This window comes from Leucoraja erinacea, chromosome 10 (genome assembly GCF_028641065.1).
Source record: "Leucoraja erinacea ecotype New England chromosome 10, Leri_hhj_1, whole genome shotgun sequence".
Classification (NCBI taxonomy): Eukaryota; Metazoa; Chordata; class Chondrichthyes; order Rajiformes; family Rajidae; genus Leucoraja; species Leucoraja erinaceus.
Window position 1 is genome coordinate 48,151,275 of NC_073386.1, and position 23,671 is coordinate 48,174,945.

Here is a 23,671-nt window from a genome sequence, read left to right on the forward strand (position 1 = left end):
TGATCAAATCATGACTAGAGGAATATACAAAACCACGTCCAAATGTATCTTTTGTACATACTTGTAAAACTGGTCTGTTCCAAGTTTTGAACCAGCTCTGCTGAAACGCAGTGTGAAGGGAATGAGGCTTTCCACAGTACATGAGATGTAGCCAGTCTGCAGGTAGTAACCTGGAGTCTGCGCCGGCATTGTAACCTTTGGAGCACCTAAGGAAAGAAGTCATGCTTTGTGAATTTTTTTAATTAAATTTATGGAGGGATTAAATGGATATTTTTCATCATATTAAATCATGTTTCAAATCATACTTCTGGGTAACACAGAAAATGTTAATGCCACAGTATTTATTAGCTTGATCAGTATTTATCACTATTTATTAAGATTGTTAAGGGCTTGGACACACTAGAGGCAGAAAACATGTTCCCGATGTTGGGGGAGTCCAGAACCAGGGGCCACAGTTTAAGAATAAGGAGTAAGCCATTTAGAACGGATACGAGGATACATTTTTTCTCACAGAGAGTGGTGAGCCTGTGGAATTATCTGCCTCAGAGGGCCGTGGACTCAGGTTCTCTGGATGCTTTCAAGAGAGAGAGTGCTCTTAAAAATAGCGGAGTCAGGGGATATGGGGAGACGGCAGGAACGAGGTACTGATTTGGGATGATCAGCAATGATCACATTGAATGGCGGTGCTGGCTCGAAGGGCCGAATGGCCTATTCCTGCACCTATTGTCTATTGACTATAGCACCACTCATTTTACAAAAGAACCCCCAGGGTCAGTTTGCATGAGGCAATATATTTGTCTTTGCCTTACCATATCATAACCCTCAAGGCTAGTTGCAAAATGGCACTGATGACATGTACAAATTACTGCTATTTTACTGACCACAGCAGTGATGGTACAGGTCACCCAGTGCTAATTCGGAGTCTTAGCCATGTTTGTCTTTGGAAGTCAATTGGTGGTTTGAGTACATGCCAGAGGCAGCATTGTTCCCATTGGTTCTAATGGGGCAGCCTAAAGTTCCACAGTTTTTTCAGGGGTGCTTGCTTATGCCTATTTGACCAATTTTGTTCTCATCCTGAGAGAGGCTGCTCCTCAATGCTACAGCTCTACCAAAAAAAAAAAAACTTTTCTTCCTCTGATGATATAATTTAATTTTATTTTACAAACTCTTTTTATGTTTGATGCATACTGTGATTCTTGTGGCTACAGTTAAACGCAATATTTTAAGAAACTTAATAGTACAGAAAATTTCGGGTGAAATTTAAGCCTTCATTTGAGTTGTAAAATGACAGGGTGGGAACAGTGGTACATGCAAGAACCAGAGTTGATCTCTGCAGCATGAGTCATGGGTGATTTAGGGTCCCTTGTTGCAGGAAATGTGATTTAAATACTGGTGATAATCATCTACACCCCTGGTTCTCCCAAGGAGCAGGTCTTAAAATTGTTCCAAGTGATTACAGGTAATCTGAGAACACAAAAGCAATTTCATCCATGCATTTACTTAAATCTATTTTAGATTGAAAAGTATGTAACTGTTCTTATGGCTACATCTGTGAAGTAACAACGTGTCCACAGCGGGTACCATGCTATGGAATGTGAGGATTGTTACTACAATATTTGCAGTGTTCCATCCATGGCTTTAATGAGGCCACTACACTACATTAGTCACATGGAATTTCCTTTGCCATTGAAGTGCTGTTATAATTGAATCTCTTTTGAGTAAATAAGCATACAAAATGGCAAAAATGCCTCTTTGAAAATAAATTGGAAACAATTACAGTGCCCTCCATAATGTTTGGGACAAAGACCCATCATTTATTTATTTGCTACTTTCTGGAATTTATCTGTATTCCACAATTTGAGATGTGTAATAGAAAATATCACACGTGGTTAAAGTACACATTGTCAAATTTTATTAAAGGGTATTTTTCTACATTTTGGTTCTACCATGTAGAAATGACTGCTGTGTTTATATATAGTCCCTCCATTTCAGGGCACCATAATGTTTGGGACACATGGCATCACAGGTTTTGTATTTGCTCAAGTGTGTTTAATTGCCTCCTTCATACAGGTATAAGAGTGTTCTCAGCACCTAATCTTTTCTCCAGTCTTTCCATCACATTTGGAAACTTTTATTGCTGTTTAACAACATGAGGAACAAAGTTGTGCTAATGAAAGTCGAAGAAGCCATTATGAGACTGAGAAACAAGAATAAAACTGTATGAGACATCAGCCATGCCATAGGCTTACCAAAATCAACTGATTGGAACATCATTAAGAAGAAAGTGAACACTGGTGAGCTTACTAATCGCAAAGGGACCGGCAGGCCAAGGAAGACCTCCACAGCTGATGACAGAAGAATTAGCTCTATAATAAAGACAAATGCCCAAACACCTGACCGACAGATCAGAAACACTCTTCAGGAATCAGGTGTGGATTTGTCAATGACCACTGTCCGCAGAAGACTTCATGAACAGAAATACAGAGGCTACACTGCAAGATGCAAACCACTGGTTAGCCGCAAAAATTGAATGGCCAGGTTACAGTTTGCCAAGAAGTACTTAAAAGAGCAACTACTGTTCTGGAAAAAGGTTGTGGACAGATGAGATGAAGGTTAACATATCAGAGTGATGGCAAGAGCAACGTATAGACGAGAGAAGGAACTGCCTAAGATCCAAAGCATACCACCTCATCTGTGAAACAGTGCTGGGGTGTTATGGCCTGGGCATGTATGGCTACTGAAGGTGCAGGCTCATTTATCTTCATTGATGATACAACTGCAGATGGTAGTAGTATAATGAACTCTGAAGGTAATAGACACATCCTATCTGCTCAAGTTCAAACAAATGCCTCAAAACTCATTGGCCGGCAGTTCATTCTACAGCAAGACAATGATCCCAAACATACTGCTAAAGCAACAAAGGAGTTTTTCAAAGCTAAAAAATGGTCAATTCTTGAGTGTCCAAGTCAATCACCCAATCTGAACCCAATTGAGCATGCCTTTTATATGCTGAAGAGAAAACTGAAGGGGGCTAGCCCCCAAAACAAGCATAAGCTAGGGATAGCTGCAATAGAGGCCTGGCAGAGCATCACCAGAGAAGACCCAGCAACTGGTGATGTCCATGAATCACAGACTTCAAGCAGTCATTGCATGCAAAGGATATGCAACAAAATACTAAACATGACTACTTTCATTTACATGACATTGCTGTGTTCCAAACATTATGGTGCCCTGAAATGGGGGTACTATGTATAAACACTGATGTAATTTCTACATGGTGAAACCAAAGTGTATAAAAATACCCTTTATTAAAATCTGACAATGTGCACTTTGGCCACATGTTAATTTTTTATTACAAATCTCAAATTGTGGTGTACAGAGACAAATAAATAAATGATGTGTCTTTGTCCCAAACATTATGGAGGGCAATGTATTTGTACGTGAAAAAAAACATTTTATCAATCCTACGTAATGATTTCAACAAAGATTACTTCTAACAAACTTCAAACAGACAGAATGGTGCATTGATTTAACTGATGCAAAAACCTATTTAAGAGAGGAATGTAAAAACGCAATTCCTCGAATGGCTCAGATGATAAAATCTTTGCTGAGTTCAGCCAATTCCTGTTTTGTTCGGAGAGCGCACATCATTAATAGGGAAGCACGATAATCAGTCTCAGTGTTTCCAAACGAGGAAAGTTTACATTGCAAGTCCCATTTAGTAACTAATAGTTGCCTGCTGGAAATGTCCTTCTGTTCCGAATACGCCGATGCATAATTATAATACTGATGCTTTTATATCAAAGATTACATAAATGGTGCCCGTTAGGATGCGGCCATCTTTAAAATAATTGTAAAATTAAGTTGCTTTAAACCATTCTCCATTACCTTAAGATATTAAGCAATTCATGCAAAGAGCAGACATTAATCTCACATGGAAACAGTAACAGGTTAATTGCTAACACCACACAGCAGCGGAATAATGTTAACATCCACCTGGCACTGCAGGATATAATGCTGTGCCACTGCGGGCCTCACCTGGGACAATGTTGGAGTACGACACACTGGATACTCGCTGGAAGAGGTACTCTTTGGTGTCATATCCAGTCACTTTCAAGAAAAAAGCTTCATCGGGTGGAATAAATTCAGTCACGTTCAGGACGCTGTAAGGCTTTCGGTCAGGGTAATACCTTATTGGAATCGTCTTCAATGTCATGCCCGACGTGCTGAGAAGCTCCACGCGATCCACTCGAGCAGGAGGTGCGAGTCCAGTTGTATTCAACAGTAGGTACGTTGGGATACCTGCAAGTATGAGTAACAGGGAATGTGAAATATGAAGATGCAGTAGTTCAGTTAAAATACAGCAATAAAACAATATGGTTTGAAATAACATGTAATAATAATGAAAGTTAACAAAAGATGTCCCCCCCCCCCCCTCTTCATCTGGTTGAAAAGTGGCATCTATATTAAATAATGTCAGATAATAGAGTGGCTCCGAGTGTGAATATTTATATGGCCTCTCTTGTTCTAACTTCAAATTATTTACATATATTGTGCCATCATAGACTGTAGCATCTCCTGAACCATCATAGATGAAAATAGGGTTATTAAAGACTGACCTTGCACAGGTCTGTTGCCAATCTTCTTGAAATTCATTGTTGGTTTTCGTGAAAATCCAGCTCGAAAGTCAATAGTACTGAGGCCTGTGATTCGAACTGAATGCCTCCCAGCACTTGCAGTCTGCAGGACAAAAGGATAGCACAGAATATCAACATCTTGCAATATGAATTCTACAAGCCTCAAAGACTCTAAATAGTGCAGTATTTAACTGATGCAGCAACCTATCTTAGGGAGGAATAGGAAATAAAACTCCTCTAGTGGCATCGTTGATAAATTAACAAAAATATGGTGGTCCAAAACTAAGGATGGCACTGTGGTGCAATGGTAGAATTATTGCCTTACAGCACCAGAGACCTGGGGTTCGATCCTGACTACAGGTGCTGTATGTATAAAGTTTGTATGTTCTCCCTATGGCCTGCATGGGTTTTCATCGGGAGCTCCAGTTTCCCCCTAAGTCGTACAGGTTTGTTGGCTAATTGGTTTGGCAAAATTGTACATTGTCCCTAATTTGCGTAGTAGGATAGAGTAAGTGTGCGTGGATCGCTGGTCGGCACGGAATCGTTGGGCTGAAGGGCCTGTTTCCGTCCTGTATCTCTAAACTCAACACTGCATGTACAATGAGATAGAAGATTGCACCCTGAAGTCCTTGTTGTTGGGAGATGAGGGTGTTGTTTGTCTAAGGGTGCATTCTCCACATCATACCCATCAGTCTTGGTTACCCAGTGGTTGCAAAACACATCCAACAAAACCCCTTCTAGAGCACAAAATTAGTAGCCAAATCTCAGGATCTGCAGTCACTTTTGTTTTCATAAATCAGCAGCCAATCTGCTTTTAATATTATCAAATTGGGTGGGTTGGATCATTGCCCCCAAAAGGCTGACAAAGTAACAGTGAGAGGAGAGACAGTCATTTAGTTTAATTTGCATTTGTTTCCATTCACACAATGCTGGTGAAGATAGCAATAGGAAGAGGGATAGTAAAATGAGCATTGCTGCTGTTGCATGTGCAACTTATTTTAACCAGGCTCAACACTTGCGCCGACTTCAGAAATGGCCCCTGCCCCTCCTTTACATTGTACAGCAGGCACAATTGTAATACTGAGTTACAACATTCATCTCATGAACACAGAGTAAACACTCATAATAACAGACCAAAGGCAGGTGAATTGTGTCCATTATTGCCGATTGTCCGCTATAACCAAGTAGGCGATTACCAAGTAATAGAGTATTAGAAAAAATAATAGAGTAGTAGAAAAAAAGAACTGCAGATGCTGGTTAATATACAAAAAGACACAAAATGCTAGAGTAACTCAACACATCAGACAGCATCTCTGGAGAAAATGGATACTATACGTTTCGGGTCGAGACCTTTCTCCAGGCTCACGGTCTGGAACAGGAGCCTGGAATCCAGTTGAGTTGACGGCCCACGTGGGAGCGGTGAGGATTGGTGGAGTCATTGGTCACAGCCCGCGAGAGGCCGGTGCTGATAAGGGTCAGTGGTGGCGGTGTCGACGCAGGCACGGCCTGGAAGCGACTGAGAAAGTAATGCAGGCCAGGGAGTGGCATTATTGGGGATTGGTTTTGTGAATTGGCATGGACTTGATGGGTTGAAACAGCCTCCTGCTGTGTCAATAGGAAATAGAGCGAACATGCTTCGCTGAATTACTTCTGGGAGTCAATTATACCTTCTCTAATCTGTGAGATGTCCTCAATATTGGCAAGTCTTTAAATATCGCAAGGGGGTCTTTGTGAAGGTCGACAGGGAAACATTGGACATCTGGTGCCTAGGTTAATGCTGCATGGTTTAGCGAGCATTCCTCTTGCTTTTATTGTTAGATAAAATCAAGTGGTTTTCTGGCCATTCCAGAGGGTGGTTGTGAGATCATTTTGAGGGCAGAGCAAGTAAAAGTGGCAGGTTGCCTTGCCTAAAGGGGCAATCCTGTCCTTTTATCATGACAATTTTGTGTTTTCAATGTTACAATTATAACCCTTTAGTTCTGATTTATTTAATTAGCAATTTAAATAATCCAACAGCCCCGGAGATATTTCAGTCATTGCGCCAACTCTCTGGATCAAAATATTATCAGCCATATTTACAAGACTATCATTTTTAGCCTGTAGCTTAGAAAACAGATGGTCCTTAAGTAAAAGGAATGCATGTGCCTGGTGGAGAGAACAGTTATAGTGCCCTGTGCCGTTCATTGCATTCAATTATATAAAGTGTTTTAAAGCCAGAGGATGTCAGCAATGAGAAACTATAATGAACCTCCCAAATCATTGAAGATCCTTTCATCCACAAAGACTCAATGTGAAAATATATGTCAGAAGAAAAAACTGGCGGAATGTTTCCCACAGGAAGAGAAGGCTGAAGAGTTCCAGTAAGGAAATAATTTTCCCATTGCTCTTTAACAGTTTCAGGTCACAACAAGAAGACATAAATTAATTTTAAGATTAAGGTGGAGGTCAAACTGTTCCTAGTAGAAATGAGAGAATACCTAGCCTTCCCCATAGTTAATGAGCTACTGTCAAAATTGTAACAGCAGTTTGAAATATCCTATTCCAGAGAATGCAACTTAATCAAGTTGTTAATTCCTAGGAAGATTGGGGCATGAGCCAAAACATTTTCTAAAATTATTATTGGTGGAATGGACCAATTTTCAGCCTAGAGAGAGAAAAAAACATTATTCTGCTCCGAGTCCACCCGTCTCAATGTTTGATCAGGTCTTGAAATTATTGCTATGTCTGAAATATTGAAATAGGTCTGTGCATTATTGCAATATTTAAAATCTACCCCAAGCACCCGGGGAGAGCTGCTCGGGCCTGATCCACCTGCCGAACAACCGTGCTGACAATCGGAATGCGCCCCAGTAGGCCCGACTTGCCCCACAGGACTCCCAGTGGACTGCGGAGAAGCTGGGTGGCGACGCATGTCTGGGCTGAAAGAGCTTAAGCGGCGACAAAGATGGGTGCCTCGGCAGCAAAGGGAGACTCGGCGGTGGTGGGGCCTCGGTGACAACAGGAGCCTCGGTGTTGGAGGGGCCTCAGCGGCAGCAGTGGGAGCCTCGGCGGTGGTGGCGCCTCGGTAGCAACGGGAGCATCGGCAGCGGTGGGACCTTGATGTTGGTGGAGCCTCGGCGGCAGCAGTGGGGGCCTCGGTGGTGGTGTTGGTGGGGCCTCGGTGAGAGAACCCGGTGTGGGGGAGGCATTCTAGTTTTGAATCCTCTGCCCAAGGGATAAGTCTGTGTTCGCTTGTTGTTTGTTTGTTCGGTTAAGGCGCTGTGCACACATGGCAGCCAGCCAACAATCGCTTGTCTTTTTCTATTTTTTTCCTCACTTTTAATTTACCTTTCATTTCAAGTTTTCGTGTACCTTTCTGTGTGTTGTGACTGATGGCAGACCAATTTCCCTCTGGGGATGAATAAAGTTTTATCGTATCCTAGATAGATAGATCCTTTATTGTCATTCAGACCTTACGGTCTGAACGAAACTATGTTGCCTGCAGTCATACACAGAATCAATAATAACAAAACATACAATAAACACCAATTAAACATCCACCACAGTGAGTTCACCAAGCACATCCTCACTGTGATGGAGGCAAAGTCTTAGTTTCCATCTCTTCCCTCCTTGTTCTCCCTCTGCGCTGAGGCGGTCGATCCAGGCCGGAGATGCCGCTCTCCAGTCCAGCGGACCTCCGTGGTGATGTCGCCGCTGCCGATAGCCGGAACGCCATCCCCGCTCCGAGACGGCCCGCCACAGTATCAGCTCCGGGCCGCCGCCCCAGCTCCAGGTCGATGCCCCAGCTCCAGGTCGCCGCCCCAGCTCCAGATCCTGCAGTCTCCGCACCGGGCCGCTGCCCCAGCTCCAGGCCGATGCACCAGCTCCAGGTCGCTGCCCCCAGCTCCAGGCCGCCGCGCCAGCTTCTGGTCCCGCAGTCGCTGCTCCAGGTCCCGCCGTCTCCGCTCCGGGCCGCTGCCCCAGCTCCAGATCCTGCAGTCTCCGCTCTGGGCCGCTGCCCCAGCTCCAGGCCGCTGCCCCAGCTCCGGGCCCCGCTGCATCAGCCCCAGGCCGCCGCCGAAAGCCAGAACGCCGCACCAGCAAGTCGGGCCACCGCTGCTCAGCCCCGAAGACGGCCAGCCTCTCGTTGGTAAGTCCTGGCCGGCTCTGCCTCCGGAGCCTCGGGGTCGGTCGCAGGCTGGAGGCCGCCAGCTCCGCCATTAGGCCTCAGCGCAGACGGAGGCAGAGAAGGGGGATACGACATGAAAAAGTCGCATTCCCCCGAAGGAAGAGACAGAGAACATGTTCCACCCCCTCTAACACAACCCAACAAACTAAAACTTAACCAAAACAAGACAAAAAAACCAACAGAAAAAAGTAAAGACAGACGGACTGCAGGCGAGCCGCAGCTGTTAACAGCGCCGCCACTTCCGGATCCTATCGTAAGCTTCTTAATAGACCCAAATTTCCAGATCAATAGAGTAAACGAGCCATTAGGTAAAAGAGGGAGAGATATTCAAGGGTGGAATTCCAGGAATCGTTTATGGACACCTGAAAGCTTAGATAGCAATGGTGTAGCATTGAAACTGGGAATTTATTAGGGGACCAGAAGCGGTGGAGTGCAGAGATTTTTGTATGTTGTAGGTTTGAAGGAACTTATATGTATAGAGAAGGGTGAAAGGAATTTTAAAAATCATTAAACATTTCACGACTTAGACTTTGCTGAACTGGTTGCCAAGGTAGGTCAGTGAGTACAAGAAGTAAAGGTGCATAGGATGTCGCAAGTTAGCAGAGTGTTCTATAACTTAAACTTTGGAGAGCTAATTGCAGTCCTCCTCAGATTTGACTTTTTTTTCAATTTTCTCTCGTCTCCCTCATTAAACTGGGATAGATCCAGTTAGGCCCTAAGGACTTATTCATCTTAAATAGATTCAATGCATCATCCTTCTTGATCTCAATGTGCCCTAGAATATCCGAATACCCCACACTGAACTATCGTCCATGTCCTTTTTCCGTGGTGAATACAATAGACAATAGGTGCTGTAGGCCATTCGACCCTTCAAGCCAGCACCACCATTCAATGTAATCATGGCTGAACATCCCCAATCAGTACCCTATTGCCGTCTTCTCCCCATATCCTCTGACTCCGCTATCTTTGAGAGCCCTATCTAGCTCTCTCTTGAAAGTATCCAGAGAACCAGCCTCCACCGCCTCTGAGGCAGAGAATTTCACAGACTCACAACTCTCTGTGAGAAAAAGTGTTTTGTCGTCTCTGTTCTAAATGGCTTACCCCTTATTCTTAAACTGTGGCCACTGGTTTTGGACTCCCCCAACATCAGGAACATGCTTCCTGCCTCTAGCGTGTCCAAGCCCTTAACAATACCAATGTTCCTACCCAGTCTGGCCAATACATGGCTTTATGCTCATCAATGTGACTAGCTCTTAACTGTGCTTTCAGTTCATTCTTATTTTGCGATGGGCAATGTTGGCACTGCTAGTGATATCCACATCCTGTGACTGAATAAAGAAAGCCAAACCTGTAGCCACCAAGTTCATTCAGGACCTTTCCCTTTAATGTTCAAGTTCAAGTTCAAGTGAGTTTATTGTCATGTGTCCCTGTAAAGGACAATGAAATTCTTGCTTTGCTTCAGCACACAGAACATAGTAGGCATTTACTACAAAATATCCCCTGTTATTCCTGGGGTTTTGAGAAGCAGGATGAATGATTCTTGAAGTTCAGAAACACAATTGTATCTAATGATGCCAATCCTTTAAGACCTACCTAAATATAATTTGTCCATTGTAATTCCCATTTTTTAGACATTTGCACATACTACCAAAACGTATATGAAGTCAATGAACTCAATAATGTTGACTTTGAACCAGTTGGCATTATGGTACAGATAATGCTTTAGACATGTATTGTTTCTAACTGCTGTACAAGTTTGGAAAATTCTATGGTCAAAGAAGAAGTAGAAATGCTCTTGGTATTCTGGTCAACATTTAATTTACAATTAATAACTCAGGAAAAAAAAAAATCTACACCAAAGTGTTGGCAATCAATGGGAATTTCTTGATCACTCTTCAAAGTAATCCACTGAACAAGAAATTGTAAGGAACATTTATAAGCGATTTAATGAAGTGCTACATAAATGTCAGTCAGCTTTATTCTCTTCTACATATATTTGGTAAACCACATTAAAAGCCTTCAAGCTCTGATGTTAAGCCTTGAAGCAGAGTAACCACATGGGCTACAACTATAGTGGAAATTCACCCTCTGCTCCAAAATATTTAGACCACAGTTAAATTGCAATATGCCTGGTCCCATCATTCCACATTAAATGAGGCACAAGCATGAGTACTGGAATTGATCACAGGGAATGAATATTCTGCTTCTTTGCTGCAATTTCTCTAAAATGCTTGCATTCAAATATTCACTTGGAAGAACTGGTTTTCATATCCTTTTATGTTTATTTTACCTTTTCATTTAGTAAGTGTAACAGTGTGGGCTGGCTGCTAAACAACATTTTGTTGAAATCCAGACCATTTCTGCAAATTGGACATCATGGATCATTTTTTTAATGGGAAAGATAGCATTTTCGTAATTTCCTCTCAATTCTATCTAAAGTTAAAATAAACTGATATCATCTATGGCAATGTCATAAAATATGTTTCAGTACTTTCAAGGTATGACCTGTAATATGGGATATTTAAAAAAAACCTTCTCTGAAGGACATGGGGCAAATGATGCACCCAGTACATTATATGAATCAATCTGCTGCAACTGTATATGTGGTAGACGTTTATTAATCCTCTGGTTTCATACTATTATAAATGCACATTTGAAGTGTCCTGACTTTCTTTAACCTATTTTATTAGCAGCGATTGGACTGAATTTCAATCAGTGCAGGTTTGACCTTGCTGGAATCCATGGCTTGCAGTAGATTTATAAGCTGTCCCACATCTGTGGACCATATTTAATATTTCCATGATGCTGTAATGGACAGTTGGCAGTAAGGTTAGGTTTTACTGTATCCAATTGTCCAGGCCGTTGCCGGTTATTAAACAGAGATAATCACACACAGCAGGTGAGGTACTGTTTGAAGCTGAAAATTGTTTCACCATAATGAGTCCTTTCTTTGCAACCGCAGAGAATGAGTCCATGCTGATTTGGTCCTCTATGTGGGCTGGCACGTGCTTTAGTACATATTACTCTGATTGATCAGTAGATTTACAACATGTTCTATCATTTTCTAAAAAATTGTTCATTGATCTATTTTGTGTTTACTTTTAACAATAAATAAAGTAGGATGTCACTCACCTTTGGTTTTAAGCTTACTTAACTAATTTTATTCTTTTTTTGAAAGTTCCACCCTGTCCTTTCCTCTATAGTTTTTGTTCCTGACAATTGACCAGTTGGCCATTATCATTGTTACTGTCTAAACTGGACATGGCTTTTAACTCCAATAATTCTAAAGTCACTGTGAAAGAATAGTGTGGAAATAAATGGAACGTTCAGAGTGTCCATTTGCAGGGTATTGTTGGGTCTTGATTCTCTCATAATTCTGAAAGAAGTTTTGCTATGTTGCAAATAAAATTAAATACCAAAGGATAAAAGGAAAATACATTTCATGTTATTTTTTAACATGTGATTATGATATCAAGAAATCAAGGGTATTTTACCAATTCCTCAAGGCTCGCATGATATGGGCAGTGTTCAGGAAAGGACTAATATATGTCACCTAATTATGGCAAATGTCAGGCACATGATAATGTAGAGATCTATCTCATACATAACATATATCTGGTGGCACAAATGGAAAGGGAAGTTTTACACAGGGATTGATATCACTGCTACAAATACTTAACTATTTCAAGCATGTCTGTATACAGGTACAAAATTATGTTAATGGCATATAACATGCAACTCTTGCCATAGTCAAAATTTGCAAATGAAATAGAGTTCTATTCCACCGAATAAAACAAATTATATGGAGATAGAAGGAACTGCAGATGCTAGTGTACAAAAAGCTCCACAAAGTGCTAGAATATCTCAACAGGTTAGGCAACATCTCTGGAGAACATGGAGAGGTGACGTTTTGAGTCGGGACCCTTCTTTAGCCGGCAGTTGGGGGGGTAGGGCAGTAGGGGCGGAGAAAGCTGGAAAGGAGATAAAGGCAGGCCAAAGACTGGCAAGTAATAGGTGGATACCAGTCAAGGGTGTTTCACTGGCATATTGATGGACAAGGGCTAGAGATGAAAACAAGACAAACAGTGTAAGATGGAGAGAGAAACAATGGAGAGAGGTGGAGTGAAAAGTGAAGTCAGAGAAAGGGATATAAGTGGAATGGGTCGGGAGTAAGGAGAAAGAGGTTGAGCATGGGGAATAGAGGTGGTAAGGAGAAAGAGGTTGAGCATGCGGAAGAGAGGTGGTAAAATAAAAAAGGTGCAGGGCTGATATATATTACCTAAAATTGGATAATTCAGTGTTCATATCATCAGGTTGTAACCTACCCAAGCAGAAAATGAGGACCTAAAATTGGGGAATTCAATGTTCAAAACAAAGTATATAACCAGATTTCTAGACAAATGATTGTTTTAAATGGTAGTCTCATGGTTTTAATGCCCTGCTCTCTAAGCAGGCAGAGTTTTCACTTTGATATATTTATTAAGTACATCTCATAAATCTACTTGAACATTTGGTGGTCATGAGCATTCTTGAGTGCAACTATTTTGAACTGTAAACTTAAAATTATATTAACAGGAAACTTTACAGTACAGCAAATTTCCTAAAAATCACAGGCAGCCAAGATTTCACCTTTCACAGCAGAGAGGCACTAAGTGCATTAGCTACAGAACAAGTGTAGTCCCAGTCCTTTCATCATCACCACCCTGACAAATGCAGCACAGCAGAGCAGAGCTGCGATAACCACATGCTTCTCAACGTAAATATTCCACCATATCTTATCATTAAGGCCATCTTCCTCCGCCCTTACAGGAGGCCCTTTTTATCTGTCCACTCTCGTAATGTACCTAATTGCCTATGACTTGTTATTTAACCAGCCTCAAAGAGTAATTGCTTTCAAACTTCAAGGAGGTTAAAGGGGAAGGGGAGTTAAAGATAACAAAGGCAAATAGATAAAAAAGATAACAAAACCACCTATTCTTCTGTACTGCAGAGATAACATCTTTTGGATACTATTGGGCCATTCAAGTTCAATTCCTTCAGTGAAATTATCTTTTTAATCTAGAAGGAACTGCACAAAATAGTTCTCAAGTAAAATAATTTAAATTAAACTAAGCTGTAGTATCACATACAACTAAATTGAAAGACAAATGTAATTAATTTTGTCTGATGTATTAAGGAAATGTAGGAGGAAATCTCAAAATCAGAAAATCAGAAAATTTTCAGCAGGCAACAGAATTTAAGTAAAAATTATTTACTCAATGAAGAGATCCCTAATGCAATGCAGAAAGTCAACATTTCAACCAGGAGCTCAGAACTTAGGAATATATTTTTTAAGATACAGAAGAGCAATTTCCCGTTGTTAACTCCCACTTTGTGAACGAGAGTAAAAAAACAAATGCTGCAAAGAACAATACTATTCAATTAGACAAAACAATGGCCTGTTCCCTTCATCATTGTTACCTTTTTGCATGTCTTTCATTCATTTGTTCTATATCTCTCCATATCACCGTCAATATCTCTAGTTTCCCTTTCCCCTGACTCTCAATCTGAAGAAAGGTCTCGACCTGAAACGTCACCTATTCCTTTTCTCCAGAGATGCTGTCTGACCCGTTGAGTTACTCCAGCTTTTTGTGTCTATCTTCAGTTTAAACAAGCGGCTGTAGTTCCTTCCGACACAATACTATTTATATGGTTGACACAAGGAAATGGAAATGCTGCTTTACCAAAAACAGACACAAAGCACTGAAGTAACTCAGCAGTTCAGGCATCATCTCAGGAGAACATGGAAATGTGATTTTCTCATTCGGAACCCTTCTTCAGACTATTTATGGAGTTATTTAATGTCCTTGGCATAGGTTGGTATATTCAGTTACATAGTTCGATCACACTCGGCTTGGTTTTCTTGATTGAGCAATTGTCCTGGAATTGTGGCACAAGTACTTTGTTTTAATTGTAATTTGGGCCAATGTGAGTATACTTGTGAGTGTACAATGTGAGTGTACTTTTTCAATTACAGCTTTTTTAATTGTGTTATAATGCTGACATTTCCCAGTATCCAATTCCAAGACAACAATAGCATAATAACACGATCACATTTACAAAGGCTGACAGATAGGATAACCCAGTCATAAAAGATTCTTGCTTATGACCTCCTTTCCCATATCTGGCAAGTATCATTTCGGTTTTCTTGCTATCTGTGTGATACTTGTGTTGGGAGCCAAAGACACCAGTGTAATAAAAGAAGAGCTCAAGGGTCTGTTTTCAATAATGAATTAGCACCACACTGTGCGTTACTTTGTTTCAGGAAATAATGTTCTATTTTTTGTAAAGGCAAGAATGCAAGTAACAAAACACTCTATTAAGTTGTTTTTTCCTGTAATTGGAATGAATTACATTAGAAGAAAAATGTACCATTACATTAGAAGAAAAATGGCTGTATAGATTCCTAGACAAGAAAACTTTTTTCAAACGTGATTTTTGATTTCTAACTCGGAACCTTTTCCAGATGCTGTAATATTGTGTTCATCTGTGACAGCGTTTTTACAGCAAATTGACTGGCAGTCTATTTACACACCCAAACAGACACATGAATGGTGTTTTGTTAGGATGCCATAGTGCCAATATTCCTCGGATTATGCACTGCTAACACACACAGCATTGCTAGAACAGCATTCCCAGAATCTACCACTGCTCCAAGCTCCAGCATTAATATGATGCACAGCACTCCCAAGATTGCGCACTGTCCTGGATCTAGCACTGCCTCAGCACGTGGAAATCCTAGCAGTCCAGCATTTTATGGCCTAATCCTAGCATCCGGTAATCCTAGCAATATAGTAGTTATGAATTAGTGACCTACAATGCCATTCTGAATGGAAAATCTAAATATTGACCACAGCTGAGCCGTGTACCAAGGTACAGTGAACAACTTTAGTTGCGTGCGAACCAGTCAGTGGAAAGACGATACATGATTACAATCGAGCCATCCACAGTGTAAAGACACATTATAAATGGAATAACGTGAATAATGTTTAGTGCAAGATATAAAGTCAGTAAAGTCCAATCAAAGACAGTCTGAGGCATCCAATGAGGTAGATTATAGTTCAGGACTGCTCTCTAGTTATTGGTAGAATGGTATAGTCGCCTGATAAGAGCTGGGAAGAAACTGTACCAGAATCTGGAGCTGTGCGTTTTTACACTTTTCTACCTTGGGAATATACCTTTTGCCTGATGGGAATAACGCAATGGGTAATGAGGCAGGTAATGAGGAAAACAAAACAAAAGATTCCCACACAATTTTTCACTTGACTCAGTTAAAAAATGTCAAGCATGTCCCTATGGGTCACAAAGAACAAACAATACTAGAGGACAGAGACGGAACTGCATGTGAGAAAATCCTTCTGACTTCATCCATTCAATGATGTATTAAAAAATGTACAAATTCTGTTTGGCCCACATTGGATGATGGATGTTTAGTTCATCGCTAATTAACAATGAAACCTACCCTATAGTCAAGCTGCAATGATGCTGGACCTTCATATTTGAAACCTGAATGTCCATATGTATTAATAATAACGAACCTATAACACAACAGAAATGTTCTTCATTGCTGACACTCGAGGCATGGCACAAATATGGGAAATGGCAAGATGGGATTCCATTCTTCTATTATAAGAATGAGAAGGCATATTAATGTACCAGGCCCAATAAAGGGGTAGAACTGATCATTTCACCCCAGGGAATGCATAGAATCAAACATCACCACTAGATACAGAATGTGGCTTTGTGTTTCCATGTTTCCTTCGGGAATCTACCAGCTTCCTGTGGTAATTGTGGTAAGAAAGTATCTATATAATATTGGGTTGACATCAATCTTCAAAGAATTTTATATGTTTTGTCACTATAAAGAATTACCTTAATGGTCCAAAGTCCTGGTCCTGGATCCTTGATGTTAACCACCCTGGCAGAGTTCACGATATATAAAAGCTCATTAAGACCAGATTCTTTCCTTATTATTTTTCCTACATCCAAAGAAAAGTTTAATCAATGGAAATGTTGTATTCTTGATAAATGATTGCAATAAAACTGCGAATAGTATTCCACTAAAACAAAAACAATTACCATTCTGTTAAAAATATTAATAATGTTTTTTACAGGACCTTGTTAAAGGCCTTGCTGAAGTTCATTTGACAATGTTAAACACATTGCCTTCAGCAATCCTTGTGTTCATCTTTTAAAAAAGATCAATCAATTTTATGACATCTGATTTTCCGTGTACTAAACCATACTAACTATCCTGAATCAGTCTATGATTTCCAAATGTTGGTAGATCCTAACTTTCAGAATCTCCTCCAGTAACCTTCCCATCACTAATGTTAGGCTCACTGGTCTGTAGTTTCATGGTTTGTTCGTGCTGACCTTCTTAAATAATGGCACACTAGCCAACTTCCAGTCTTCTGGTACTTCACCTATGGCTAAATATGATGCAAATACATCTGCCAGGGCCCCACTATTTTATCGTCACCTACCCACAATGTACGAGCCTGCATTGATCATGTCCTAGGGATTTATCCATTTGACGATGTCTTAAGACTGCTAGCACCTCCTCTTTTGTAATGTGGACATATTCCAATATATTACTAGTGGTTTCCTTGAAATTCCTTGGCCACCTTTACCTTCTCCACAGTAAATAGTTTCAAACTTTTCATTTAACAGCTTGCCCATTTCTTGTAGCTACACTCCAAGATGACCACATTGATCCTTAAAGGGTTCTATTCTCTCCCTAGTTATCCTTTTGCTTATAACATACATACAATCTCATAAGATTGGCCTTAACCACATCTGCCAAAGCTATTTCATGACCTATTCATGCCTTCTGATATCCCTCTTAATGTACTCTTACTTCTCTGACACTCCTCAGGGGATTTACCGGATAAACACCTCCTTCTTTTCCCCGACCAGTGCCTTAATACCCCTCATTAACCAAGGTTCCCTATTGCTGCCAAATTTCAGATTCGCTTCACTCTAGCAGGTACATGCTGTTCCTTGACTCTCCCAATCTCACTTTTACTGGATATCCCTTTACCTGCAAATAGCCACCCCCAAACAAACTTTGCAAGTTTGTGTCCAATGCCTTCAAAACTTGCCATGCCTCGATTTAGGACTTTAACATGTGGACCTATCCTACCCTTTTCTATAAATATTTTAAAACTCTTAGAATTATTGTCACTATTCCCAAAGTGCTTCACCACCAACACTTCAGTCACTTGCTTTGATACATTGTCAAGAGGTCCAGTGTTGCTTCCCCTCTAGTAGACCATCTACATGTCGTTTCAGAAATCTTTCCTGGACACTAATTCGACCCCATCCATGCCACTTGCATTCCCCAGTCATTATGAGGGAATAATGACTGGGATATTGAGACGGAGACCTGCTATAGCAACCCTATTTTTCTTGCAGTCATTAATGTCTATCTTCACTCTAGGTTTTAGTTAAGACGATACTGGTGCACAAGCAGGACCTAATGTGCATGGCACATTAATGCATTGAGAGACTTCATCTGGGTTTTCCAAATGCTACAGGTTAAACTAAAAATTCTAGAAATGCCTTGAGATAAACTATATTTGTTGTCCAACACTTTTAGAAGAAACGCAAGTTCATTAACACTCAAATATTTCACCACTTTTCCATAAAAAAAACTTAAGGACATGCTCCTATATTATTTTTTTTTACCACTAACTGCAATATCCATCTAGACAAGTTAAAGAGGACACAAAACCAAATGGTGGTTAAAAAATTACTGAGAACACTTAGCTTTTGTTCTCAATATTATTCAGTTACCTGAGCAATTAATTGACACCTCACCCCTACTGGGATCCCTGTTTCATTTTAATCAAAGTGGAAAAAAGATTATGATTCGTATGGGAAAATTAACATGTCAGATAAGGTAGTCCTTTTGTACATTCCCTATTCTTAGTTATCACTAAATAAATATTTATTTGATTTACTTAATGAAGTTCAACAGTTAGATTTAGCTCTTAGGGCTAAAGGAATCAAGGGATATGGGGCAAAAACAGGAATGGGGTACTGATTTTAGATGATCAGCCATGATCATATTGAAATGCAATGTTGGCTCGAAGGGCCGAATGGCCTACTGCTGCACCTATTTTTCTTTTTCTATGCTTCTAAGTTCCACATACGGCTGACATAGAGGTGTTTTTAATCAGTTGCTGTGATGTGCAAAAATACTTGTTATTGCCCATTTTGTCATGATCTCGCCTGAAGCAATATAAACTTTCAGATAATATTTAACTATTTATTTTACACCCGAGTCAATTCCTGTCAATTCAGAAAAACACCAGAAGAGTGAAATATGTAGAATCTGTCTTTTGATGTGTAATATTGATCAAAATGGCAATAGAATACATTGTGACATTGACAAAATGGTTGCTTCTAATAATCGTATAGAATTAGTCTTGTTCATTCATTGTGTTCAATAATCTAATTAATATTGAAGGACCATACCTGAAGGATCCTGGATCTCAATAAAAGGGGCAGGACCACTGAGAGACACTGTCACCTCTCGGAGACTGGGATCAAAGGGAATTTGCCAGGTGTTTATGGACTGTACGGCATGGTCTGTGGAAAGCAGATGAACTTTGGATGCTTGGACTGCTTCTTTTACCCATTTCAGAACCTGCAACAGAAAGAGAGAAAATGAAAACAATAATCCCATACAAAGAGGAATGTGCAATTTATGGGGAAAGTAAAAAATCATAGCCTCTATATTCAACTTGATGTCATCATCAGATATACCTTCTCCCCTTTCAGGTTTCCATAGGGACCATTCCCTCTGCAACATTTTGGTTGATTCTCCCATCTCCACTAACAATCACTTTCCTTCTCATTGCATCTGCCCATGCAACCACAGGTCATACAAAAGCAACGTTACCCACCATCTAAACACTCAAACACAGTTTAGTTTTTAGTTTAGAGATGCAGCGTGGAAATAAGCCATTCGGCCTATTTGTGTTTCTATCTCCAAAGTTACGGCCTGATCTGCTGAGTATTTCTTGCATTTTCTATTTCCATGACAGGATCTTTCTGCCCTTTATTACTACTACTACTGCTACTACTAGTTATTCCAGGAACTGTCCGCCGGGTGGCACAGTCAACGATGGCAGCCTCGCCAATGGCCTGTCTGTCTTTTTGTCTTTTTTGTTATTTTTAGCTTGTTTTAAAAAGTATGTGTTAATGTTCTCTGGTTTGTTTCGTGTCGGGGGGTGGGAGGTGGGGGTCAGGGGAAACTTTTTTCCCCAATCTCTTACCTTGCCAGAGATGCGACTGTTTTCTGGATCGTATCTCCGGTCGCTCTGTGGCCTAACATCATGGGGCTGGAGGCCTTGCTCGAGACAGACTTTGAGCCCCACCATGGGGACATGGACTTACCATTGGAGCCTGCGATCCCTTGCCTGGGATCGACGCTCCAACTGTGGCCTGCGGATTTTAACATTGAGGAGCCTGCAGTCTCGGGCAGAGACTGATGTCGGGAAGTTCCAAAGTTGCAGGAAGTTCGACTAGCCCCGACCCTGGGTCCGATTGCCCGGCACGAGGAGCTGAGATCCCCCCAATGCGGGAGCTTGATCACCCCAACGCGGAGGGCCCGACAGCCGGCTATGGAAGGCAAGATCGTCCCGTCAATGGAAGGCTCGAGTGCCCCAAAGAACAAAGAAGGGAAGAGATTGAACTTTGTTTTCGTCTTCCATCACAGTGAGGAATGTGGAGGAGTCGCTGTGGTGGGTGTTTATGTTAAAATGTATTTTGTATATTTTGTTACTTTTTATTGGTATGACTGTATGGCAAATCAAATTCCTCATATGTTGCAAAACATACTTGGCTAATACAGTATGATTATGACTGGAAGTTTAGACTATTGCAGACTTTTCTTGGGGCAACAAATGAAAGACATGCTTTTGGACAAAAAAGCACATTAATTGGCAACCTTTTCTTTCAATCATAGGATCTTAGCTTTGCTAAATCCAAGAATTAAAACATTATCTGGAAGCAGATTCTGTCCTTAAAAATTATTTCACATAGTCATAGAGTGTGGAAACAGGTCTTTCAGTCCAACTTGCCCACACCGACCAACATGTCCCATCTACACCAGTCCCACCACCCGTAGGCATCTAAACCTGTCCTATCCATGTACCTGCCAAAATGTTTCTTAAATGTTGAGGCAATAGTACCTGCCTCAACTACCTCCTCTGGCAGTTTGTTCCATACACCTATTGCCCTTTGTGTGAAAAAAATATCCCTCAGATTCTTATTAAATCTTTCTCCCTTAACCTTAAACCTATATCCTCTGGTTCTCGATTCCCGTACTATGGGCATAAGACTCTGTGCATCTATCCGATCTATTCTTCTCGTGATTTTGAGATATCTGTTCTATCAGAAACTGTGGTGACTCAGCAATTCCCTCTCAGCAAGTCCAAAGGAGTGTGGTCACAAATAGGTCAGTCACAAAGACATCTATCTGAGCAATTCATTTTGTTATGGAGTTGATGAAAGACTCTTGATCTCAAGACCTAGCAAAGTGATTTTTCATCCACAAATTTATTTTGTAATGTAATCACTGATTTTGTTGGCAAAACTAGTGGTGAATTTCCACAGAACATTGGTTTAATGTAAAAGATAGACCTAAAATGCTGGAATAACTCAGCAGGTCAATCAGCATCTCTGGAGAAAATGGATAGGTGACATTTAGGAGTAGGACCCTTCTTGAGTCCCGACCCAAAATGTTACCTATTGGTATTTTCTCCAGAGATGTTGCCTGACCCGCTGAATTACTCCAGCATTTTGTATCCATCTTTGGTATAAACCAGCATTTGAAAATCATTTTTATCACATTGGTTTAATGTTTCATCCTAAAAGATAGTTGCTTCCTGTGAGGATCAGTGTCTGTTAATAGAAAATTCAGTGGGAAAAAAAACTCTGGAGAGTTTGATATATCCACTGATAATGGAATAATTGTGCAACAATTTGAGGATGATTAAATCAGTATCATTTAACATACTATAGGACTATTTTGGTAACAGTTTGCAGCTGGATATTAATATTAACAATAGAAAAAATAATTAATAACAAATCTGCTTTTATAAAACTCTTTTCACAACCTCAATGTTCTAAAGTATTCTCCAGCCAATAATTATCAATTTTGGAAGCTGATAAAAATAAAATCCACGAAGAAAGCAGTTTTTTTGGTTTCCTCATTTGGGCCCATTGGTCAGAGCCAACAAGCTTCATGTCAAGATTTTGGAGGCCAGAACTTCCCCAACTACATCGCAGAACACGGAGCCCAACTCATACCTGAGCCTCACCGCTGCATAACAATAATCTGCTTACCTGCCACCTTACTCAACTTGATCAACATCAAAAAACATTTAAGGCCTGACCCTTGAATGCCACCTTCTGGACCAATCTGAAGAAATAGATTTCAGTTCCACAGGCAAAGACTTCTCCAACTGGCCTGCCTGACATCTGTTAAAATCCATGAATATACAATACTTCAAATCCCAGCTTGAATTATATCTGCCATAAGTTACTTTCATTGCAGATTGAAGCGTACATTTAAAATACATTTGGTGCAGAGAGATGATTTAGTTACAGCAACATGCCAGCTCCAACTGAGCATTTTGAAAAGCCCATACATCAATGTTGGGAGATGTTTCAACTCAGTGCTATCATTACATGAAACTGAATATCTGTTCAATAAATTGAAAATCAGCTGCAATAACCCATGTCAGTGCCAGTGAGCATAGCAATGGAAGCTTTGTAAAACTTCAAAGCATCACATTTACTCAGACTCTTAAAGAACTCAACAATTATTACTGCACTTGGACAACTTGCAAACAACAAAAGCTCTGCTTTTCTTTCTCTAGAAATTCCTCGCAGGTTTTTCAATTTCTGTGGCTTAATACTTAAGCAGAACTAACTCTGTGCTAGTGAATTGTTACAGTAACCAGAACCAGCACTGAAGTGCAAAGCTGGCTGTGACCTCTTGGTCTCTGACTTCTTTTAAAAACATGCATTCTGCAGTGGGACTATTAATTCAATTTATACAGGTGAGCCAGGACAGTTTAAATTGATGCAAATGGCCAGCACATCATCATTATGCACTAATTTATTCCCATCTTGCTACATGTCAGAAGTTAATTTACTCCAGGGAAAGTGAGAAAGTCACATTGCAAATGACACCATGCCGCACAAAGAATTTGACAGAGTCCAAAGGGACATCAGTAACATTTTCAATTAATCATATGGGGTCTGCAGCTGCCAACTCTGCAGTTGATTGATTTAGGATTTTACTGAACTGAAGATGGAAGAAACTCAGCAATTCTGTTTCATGCATCATACTGAATAGTCGTGGATGCAGCTGGCAGCTGTAAATGGAGATTTTGCAAGTGAAAGCTGCAAATTTAAGTAATAAACATTTTAATAGTCTTAAATTATTGTGTTGTGTACATTCTAGGGTTGATAATTTGGATTAAACATGATTAGATTGAACATGGGATTCACATCAACCAATTGATGATCTGTGGATGAGGTTTATGTAGGAGCAATGGTGAAGATCAGTTTCTCCTCAAATTCAGATTAATTGTTTAAGTTAATTTGTGTCCAAACATATCTTTGGTGTCATGCAGGCTTTCATTGCTAAACCTCAGGAGCCTCTGTCATAGTCACTGGATAAAACGATAGCATTCATGCTGCACAGTTTGCATCCTGCCTGAGAAGATGGAGTCCCTTTGATTTCCAAAATATGATTGTGACTCACTCTTAATAGGGCGCTTGCTGCTGGAGAAGGCAAAGAGCA

General features: G+C 40.5%; 1 protein-coding gene across 1 annotated transcript in view; it reads right to left on the bottom strand.

Annotated features, from left to right (window-relative positions):
- hmcn1 (hemicentin 1) overlaps positions 1–23,671 on the bottom strand; it is a 376,776-nt gene that overhangs the window by 268,970 nt on the left and 84,135 nt on the right. The window contains 5 exon segments of the mRNA XM_055642165.1: positions 62–206; positions 4,039–4,302; positions 4,620–4,740; positions 16,717–16,823; positions 19,327–19,498. Of these exon segments, the coding sequence (XP_055498140.1) occupies positions 62–206; positions 4,039–4,302; positions 4,620–4,740; positions 16,717–16,823; positions 19,327–19,498 (809 nt within the window).